Here is an 8,656-nt window from a genome sequence, read left to right as displayed (position 1 = left end):
TGTGAGTCTGAGAAGTGATTAAACTTTTTTTTCTTAAATAATCACTGAGTCTGGTGTATTGGGGGTGGAGGTGTAAACAGGCATGTATAAGTGCATGCTTATCCGTGATCTGTTTAGCTATCCTTGAACATGTCAGAAAGGACTTGCATAGTTATGCTATAAGCAATATTGGAATTTGCCACCAGTCCACTGTCACAGGCAAAACAGTCTCAACTCGGGGAAAATTATTTCATTTAATTTATTCTCAACTGATACAAACTCAGTTAAACAGGGAAATGCCTTTTCTCCTTCCTCCCCAGGTTCAACTTCAAGCACCTCCCTGCTTTCTAGTCTAAATTTCCCTTGTTTTTTCTGGATTATGATCTGGGGAGAGGTGGCACAAGGGAGGTTGGGGTCATCTGCATAATGGTTTCTTTCTGCAGCTCCTTGTTGCTTACTCATTTTCTTTCACTATTCCTTGCTTCTTACTCATTTTCCTCTGCTCTAGTGTGGATTCCTCCATGGGTTGCAGGCCCTTTGCGAGTGTGCCTGCTTCAGCATGGGCTAACCACAGGATGGAGTCCCTTAGGGATGTAGCTGCTCTGGTGTGGAGCAATTCTTTTCAAGATTGCATCTCCAGCTGGCACCTACATAATTTCCTTCCATTTCTCTCTGCTACTGCAGAGAGTACTTGCTGCTACTCTTTCTTAGATATGTTTGAGCAGAGTCACCAGGTTTTGGCATGCAATGGATTGTTTACATCATTTTCAAAGCTGCCTGGAACTGGCTATGGTTGGCACATAGGAGTATGTGGCCTCTTCCTGCACAGGTCACCCCTGCAGCTGCCTGCTACCAAAACCCTTTACTTATTATGCCAAATACATTTACCTCTGTGAAACACATATTTAAGAACTGTTTGTACATACATCTGTTATAAACTCTACTTTCAACATCATCACAGTCTTTATATACATACATTATAAACTCTACATACAGCAAATTACTGCTGCTTTCAGCAAATTACTTGAGTTGCCAAGGGAATGACGGCTGGATATATCTGAGTACATGTAACAACATTGGAGTCAGTAGACAGTGCTGTAGTTGGTTCCCTCCTGTGCAAACCACACTTCTTCCTATTCCAAAACCCCAAAGCTTTCCTGTCCTATCTGTCTATCTGCAGTGGTTAAGAAAGTCAATCCTGAGGATGGCAGGGCATTAGGGCCAGTGACAGCAGGTAGGGGGTACCAATCCTGTCTATTCAAACTGAGGCTCTCCCTTCCACTAGAGCTAGGCATGTCTCTTCTCCAGTTGTTCCATGAATGACTACACTTCATTGCTACACAATGAGGGCAATAAGGTGCACTCAGTGCCAGTATCCATTAGGGCACCACATTGCTGAGGCAAAGGGGTGCTTGGCCACCCTACCGAGATAGTCCAGTAAATTCAGTAATCCCCATCCCCTGCCAGGCGAGCACCATGCAGTAAATTCAAATCAGTTGTTAGAATGGTATGTGGTCCAGAGATGGAGGTAGGAAAAGGCAGTGGTTTAACAGAACCTCTCCCCTGTTCTTGCAGTTCCTTAGCTTGCAGTGCTGGATCTCTAAAGGGCCTTCCATCCTGCTCTGTTATGTTGTTGAAAGAAAAGGAAAAGGACATCTGTAAGTCCCAGCATGTAGGAGAAAGGTATGCAGAATTCCCATACTTTCCTGATGTTTTTTCCTGAGGTTAACCATAATACCAGATCCTCAGTATTATCCTTTGCTGTGCTGCTAATCTTGCACCATTCTTATGGCATGCTCCCTCTAGTATGGTACATATAGGTCACTCTTTGATCAACAAGGCATCCCACTAGATTATTGGGTGATATCAGAGGGTTGTTAGTAACTGTGTCTAGCCATCAGAGCTTTTTGGCCATGATGTCAGTGATGACTACTTTTTCAAGGTCCCTTCCTTCTCACCTGTAAATACACTCCAGCAGCCCAAGCGACTGCAATTGATTACTCCCTTCTTCCCAGGCCCTCCATGGGAGGCCCGTTCATTTGTAGGATTAGGCCACTGTTCAGCATATCCTTCCATCAGGTGATCTCAAAGCCCTCCTTTGCACAGGGCTGTGTTTGCAAGTGGCATAGGCCCCAAACTCCTCAGAGCTCTGCTCACTTGAGCCTATTGGCTGTATCCCAGCAGCTCTGGTTTCTCAGCACCATCATAACCACTTCAGGGACATCTCCCTGGGATGACAGCTGTTGGTGTCCTGCATTTCTATAATTTCACTCTCAGTAAAGGACTGCTGAGTGCTCACACTCTGGGGAGCAAGGCTCCCATTTCCATAGGTCTGCTTAAACACCATAACTTTCAAAGTCCACTCCAATTATTCCAATCCCAGGCTGTGCCAGGTCTGAGTGCTGCTTGTATTCCCCACCAATACTTTCATAGGCAAAAAAGTCTCGAGTCGGGGAATTTTACTTCATATAATTTATTGCAAATGGACACAAACTTAATTACAGATTCAATATTGAAGGAAGAAAACATAAATCATCAAACACTTAGGGAAACACTTTTTCCTCTCCCTTCCCCAGACTCAGCTTCAGTCAAACGCCTCTCCTCCCTTCTTCCAAGTCTCAACTTCTGTTGTTTTTGTCAAGTTACCTTCAGTCCTTAACAATTTATTCAATGCAGTGACAGATGGCACAGAAGGTTGGACTTGTTGTGTAATAGTTTCTTTCTACTGTTCTTTGCTTCTTACTCTGGGTCCTTCCACAGGCTGCTGTCCCTTTGGGGATGTGCCTGCTCTGGCATGGAGCACCTCCTTCCAAGGGTGCATCTCCAACTATGTCCCTAGCAATGTCTTTTTCCATGTATCCCATCCATTTTTTTTCCTCCAGCAGCTGCTGCTCATCTCTTAAATATGCTTGAGCAGAGATGCCATGCGCTTCTCTGACTGGTTGAAGTTGTGGCATGCAATGGGTTGTTTACATCAGTTTCAGAGCTGGCTGGAACTGGTTGTGACTGGCATGAGGCAGTTCATGGCCTCCTCCCATATAGGTCACCCCTGCAACCCACTGCTACTGAAACCCTGCAATTTATACCTAATACACCCACAGTAACAGTTGAGCATTTTAAAAGAGCTGGAGTGTAGGAGTTCTTATGATTGAAAAATAAACACTGATACAGTGGATTTCTCTGTAGGTGAGGAATCTCTTCTAAATAACTAAATTATAGTCATTGGACAAACTAGGTTGGAAGGCATGTTTGGAGGTCTCAAGTCCAACTCCCTGCTGAAAGATGCTAGGACATGCTAGGAGTAATTGTATGGGGTTTATGTGGCAAGGTTTGGGTAGCAGGGGCGCTGCAAGAGTGACCTCTTTGAAAAGAGACCGGGGGCTGCCCTCATGTTGGACAGAGCTGTTTCCAGGCAGCTCCAAAATGGACCCACCACTGGCCAAAGCTGAGTAACCAGCGAAGTTGGTGGCACTTCTGAGAAAACATATTAAAGAAAGGGCAAAAAAATACTGTATAGCAGTTGTGAGAGAGAGGAGTGACTAAAAAATGTGAGAGAAACAACCTTTAAGACATCAAAGTCAGAGAAGAAAGAGGAGGAAGAGGTGCTTCAGGCACCAGAGCAGAGATTCCCCTGCAGCCCATGGAGAAGACCATGATGAAGCAGGTTGTCCCCCAGCAAACCATGGAGAGGACCACATGCCAGAGAAGGTATCTCCTGCAGCTTGTGGAGAGGATCATGCTGAAGCAGATATCCACGCTGCAGCCCATAGAGGACACCCTACTGGAGCAGGTGGAGGTGCCCTGAAGGAAGATGCAGCTGGCAGAGAGCTCACGCTGAAGCAGGATCCTGGCAGGAGCTGCAGCTCACAGGGGACCCAGGTTTGAGCAGTCTTTTCCTGAAGGACTGTAGCCCATGTAACAGAACCTTACTGGAGTAGTTCTTGAAGAAATGCAGTCTGTGGGAAGGACCCCACACTGGAGCAGGGGAAAAATGTGAGGAGGAAGGAGCACAAGAGAGGAACTGTTAAAAACTGACCACAACCCCTATTCCCCATCCTCCCAGCGCAGCTCAAGACAGGGAGGAGGAGACTGAAGAGTCAGGAACAATGGAGTGAAGTTGAGCTTGGGAAGGGAGAGGGGAACATATTTTCAGTTTTATCTTTGTTTCTCACCATCGTATTCTATTTTTAATTGGCAATAAATTAAATTAATCTTCTCCAAGTCGAGTCTGTTTTGCCAATGATGATAACTGGTGAGTGATCTTCCTGTCTTTATCTTGACCCACGAGCTTTTTTTCATCTTAGTTTCTTCCCCTGTCCTGCTGAGGAGGGGTAGTGAGAGAGCGGCTTGGTGGGCACCTAGCAGCCAGCCAAGGTCAACCCACCACAGTAATATTAATCCATGCTGGAAGGTATGGAAGTATGAAATTTTCCTTTAAAAATCATCTAGCTGCACAGTATCATGTTTGGTCACTGTTGTGAATATAATATTGCTTTTAAGATGCCTTCCATCTCAGTGTTTTATTTAGGAGTCAAAGCTTTCTGTTTCTATATGCTTAATAAATTCTATCAGTTTTCCTTCCATAAACAGCATACTTTGTTTTCCACACAGACCTATGGTCCAGGAATTGAATTAATCTGTCAAAAACAAAAAGAGTTTGTGAAGAGCTCTGTAGAATCCAAATGGAATCTAGCAGAAGCCCAGCAGAAACTTGGTAGTTTAGCACTGCATAATTCAGAATCCATGGATCAGGAATGTGCCAAAGCACAGACTGAAGCTTCAGAACTGAGACAGAGAGAGGAAGAGTGGAGAAGAAAAGAAGCAGCGTTAATAGAGAGGGAAAGACAGAATCTATGGAATACAGATCCTTTTAGTAAGGAGGTATTTAATAAGGTATGGCATGTATAAATGTGTAATGACAACAATTTTAAGCCTTTTTTATTGCATTTCTCATCTTGAGTGTTTTCTATATTTAATATAGTGGCTATTTTAATGTGTTAAATGTTTTTCTTTCTTATTTTGCCCTATTAAAGGGGACATGTTGCATTGTTATCACAAATATGTATGACATTTCTCCTTTAATTGGGAAACAAAACTTATATTTGTCCTGTTACCAAAACCAAGGATGAACAATAGTTCTTCACATGAAGTTTGCTTCTGTGTTATGCCAAATTCTCACATTTGAAACATGCACAGTTTGCCTCTAATAACATTAATTTCTTAATAAAGAATATTTTAGCACAAACTGTCTTCATAGTAAATGCTAGTTTTGTTTTCAGCACTTAACTTGAATATGAACAGTTAATGCATCATTTTTCATAATTCCACTAAGCTTCATCAGGGCTAGAAGGTATAGATGTTTGTCATTGTTTATAGATCACTAAGTTTCTACTAGTGCGTAGAACTTTGAAATAGATTATTGCTCAGAAGAAGAATATAAGGTATTTTTCACCCTATTATTAGACGAGCTGTGTTTTGGTAAATAACCATCTTGGGTACATTAAGTTTATACATATGTGTTTGCTGAGCTATGCTTAAAACTAGAACATTACCCTTTAAATAGTAATGAATTAAAATAATCCTATAGTTCAAAAAAGTTATATGTGGAGATTCTATGATAGCTTTTTCTCATCTTTAGAGTTTTATTAGTCAATATAAAAGAAAAGAAGTAGAAGATGAAGATATATCTAAATCATTTACACAGAAGCATGAACAAAAGATTAGATACTTTGGTAAGTATGTTGCTTCCAACATTTTGCAGTTTAACTTCCTGTAGAATTTCTGTGGGTCTATTTCTTATTTTAATTATTATTATTGTACAAAATGGATGCTAACAAATTAAGCATCTGGCAAGGAGAGTATCTAGATTCTTGTTTCTCTGGACAGGAGATGTGTCATCATAACAAATAACCATTTAAAAGTAAAGGAAACTGTAAATCGCAGAAGCCTGTTGGTTCCTATGATCAATGAGAACTTCTTGAGTCAACATAGAAAAGAAAAAGTTTTTCAAGTCACAAAAATTAAAATTCTAGTAACTTTTCCTGCTGTTTCATGGGAAATGATAGGGATGTTTATGGAGATTCAATTCCTCCACATAAAAGTGCATGGGACTGTCTGTACCTGCCTGCTATAAATAGCTTGGCTTTTGCTGTCTGTTAATCCATGAGGGGGGTGAATGATAAAAGGTAAATATCTGCAAAACAGCTGTTAAGACCATGTAGAGATGGAACCAAACTTTTATTTTTAAAGATACATTTATATGAGTGATAGAAGGGTAAAACTTTGTATGTAGTACTGGCAAGCAGTAAAATATCACTAATATGTATATTAGGGCAATTAACTCATGGGAAGGACAATAGGAGGGCGAATAAAATGATCTCACTGCTTGAATTTTGAGTTCTGACTTTCAGCCCGCAGCATCTTCCATGAAGGTAGTTTCATGCAACTTGCTACAATTAAGTCTTCTAGTTAACTTTCAACTGCTGAGTTGCCTCTCCTGTTTTGACCTTAATGCTTGAACTTGGTTATATCAATAGCTTTGTATTTCCTAAAACCTAACAAACCATGTCAGAAGCATATTTGTTTTAGACTATGATTATGCTTCCATTTCTATTTGTCTTACTTGCAAGCACTTAAGAACTTTTTCTGTCAAAATCACTGAATGTAAATCTCCGTCCATCAACTTATGCTATCAAATTCTTAAAAAATTATATAGATATTACTTTGTTTCAGTGTGTGAAAACCATTTACAGTTAACCTCTTTTTAATGCTGCCAGAGATACAATAAAAATAAGGTCTTAACAGTAGCAGCTAACTATATTTCAGTATCTTTACAGTCTGAGCATATCTTATTGGTAATGCTCTTTCAGCATTGGGAGATGTTTTAAAAACAACAAAAAATTTGAGTTCAGTTTTATTTGCATGCTGTTCTGAAGTAACAATGAAGTGTGAAGGATATTGTGTAAATTTGAATAACACTGCATTAAATCACTTCTCCATATTAAATTTGTTAATTCATGTTGATGGTTTGTTTTTTTTTTATTTAGGTATGCTGAGCAGATGGGATGACAGTCAAAGATTTTTGTCTGACCACCCGTATCTTGTATGTGAAGAAACAGCTAAATTTCTCATCTTATGGTGTTTTCATCTAGAAGCCGAACAGGTAATAGGAAGAACTTTAAACTGCTTAAAAGTATGCAGTTTCCCACTTACACTACAGAAAAGCTGTCCAAATTGATGAGCCATTTAATTACTCTTTTCCTTGTCTTCCCATGTCCATGTTATCTTATTGAAGAAAGCCTCCAAAACACTTTACTACATTAGATCTATTCTCAGCTAATTAACAGTCCCTTTGCTTCTGTCAGCATCGGTTCTTTTCTCTTTAGAAATCAAATGCAAAGATGTTGCTGAATTTTAGACTTTTAAATATACTTTTTGTAGTTATGTAATTTCTCTTTTCAGAAAAGAGCCCTGATGGAACAAATAGCACACCAAGCAGTTGTGATGCAGTTTATTATAGAAATGGCCAGAAGTTGTAATGTGGATCCAAGAGGCTGTTTTCGTCTATTTTTCCAAAAAGCCAAAGTAAGTCAGAACTTGTATAACACTGAGAGAAACTCTTGATACCCTTGCAAGTGATCAGGGTTCTGAAGGAGCTTTCTTCCTGAGAGTTGAAGGTTAAATATGTTACTGACTTATGGGGAAGTGTTTTGTTGGCAGTTCATTCTAGGATGAATGTTTTCTGTAATTCTGATCTTGAGGATGGAAACTCCATGGATTCTTGTTAGGCCAGAGGGAAAGCAGAACATAGCATGGGAACTACAGAAGTGTGGAATAGTTAAGTGCCATCTAAATTACAGCAACAAACATGAATGTGTCTAAGGACTGAATGTCCTATTTCACTTATCATAATGCCTCTCTATACAGTTCATGGCAGGGCCCAATTTGGAGGCTGTTTCTCTTCAGTCAGTCATAATTAGCTCTGTAATGCTGAGAGAGGGAGAAGGAGACGGAGATGTGAGAAGACTGAAACTGTGGTTTGATGCAGATTCTATATTAAGTTACACAAGACTGAAGAATCAAGTAATGCTGATCTTAATGGTGCCTTAAGGACTTAAATTGACACCGACTTTGATTTATACTTTGCTTTTGAATTGAGTGCTGCCATGAGTACCTTTTCTCTTAAGGGTACTGGAATAAAGGAAGGGTTAAAATTATATTTGTTTTGTTCTTACATGTTGTCGCAGATGAAGTATTCACATGGTTATGATTTCACTGCAATTTAAGATTAATTGAAAGTACAAGGTGATTTTAGCAGTAACCAATTTTATATTTACAAGATGATTCAGAAAAAAAATAGATTATCACAGAATCACAGAATATTAGGAGTAGGAAGGGACCTTGAAAGATAATCTAGTCCAACTCCCCTGCCAGAGCAGGATCACCTAGACCAGGTCACAGAGGAATGCATCCAGGCGAGTTTTGAATGTCTCCAGAGAAGGAGACTCCACAACTGCTCTGGGCAGCCTGTTCCAGTGCTCTGTCACCCTCACAGTAAAAAAGTTTTTCCTTATGTTCACATGGAACCTCCTATGCTCCAGCTTCTACCCATTGCTCCTTGTCTTATCATTGGACATCACTGAGAATAACTTGGCTCCTTCCTCCTGACACTCGCCCT

The 8,656-nt window shown here is 40.3% G+C and overlaps 1 protein-coding gene across 1 annotated transcript; it reads left to right on the top strand.

Annotated features, from left to right (window-relative positions):
• Positions 1 to 3,675: 3,675 nt before the first annotated feature.
• Positions 3,676 to 7,563, top strand: LOC104535055 (hsp90 co-chaperone Cdc37-like 1; the record flags this gene model as incomplete). Its single annotated transcript, XM_010187772.1, has 5 exons — positions 3,676 to 3,858; positions 4,591 to 4,872; positions 5,618 to 5,711; positions 7,026 to 7,141; positions 7,441 to 7,563. Coding segments are annotated over exons 1-5 (798 nt in total), but the record flags the coding sequence as incomplete, so codon positions are not given.
• Between the last annotated feature and the right edge of the window lie 1,093 nt (positions 7,564 to 8,656).

This window comes from Mesitornis unicolor, unplaced genomic scaffold (assembly GCF_000695765.1).
Source record: "Mesitornis unicolor isolate BGI_N332 unplaced genomic scaffold, ASM69576v1 scaffold11217, whole genome shotgun sequence".
NCBI classification, from domain to species: Eukaryota; Metazoa; Chordata; class Aves; order Mesitornithiformes; family Mesitornithidae; genus Mesitornis; species Mesitornis unicolor.
Note: the sequence above shows the minus strand (reverse complement) of the source record. Positions and strands in the feature narration are given on the sequence as shown.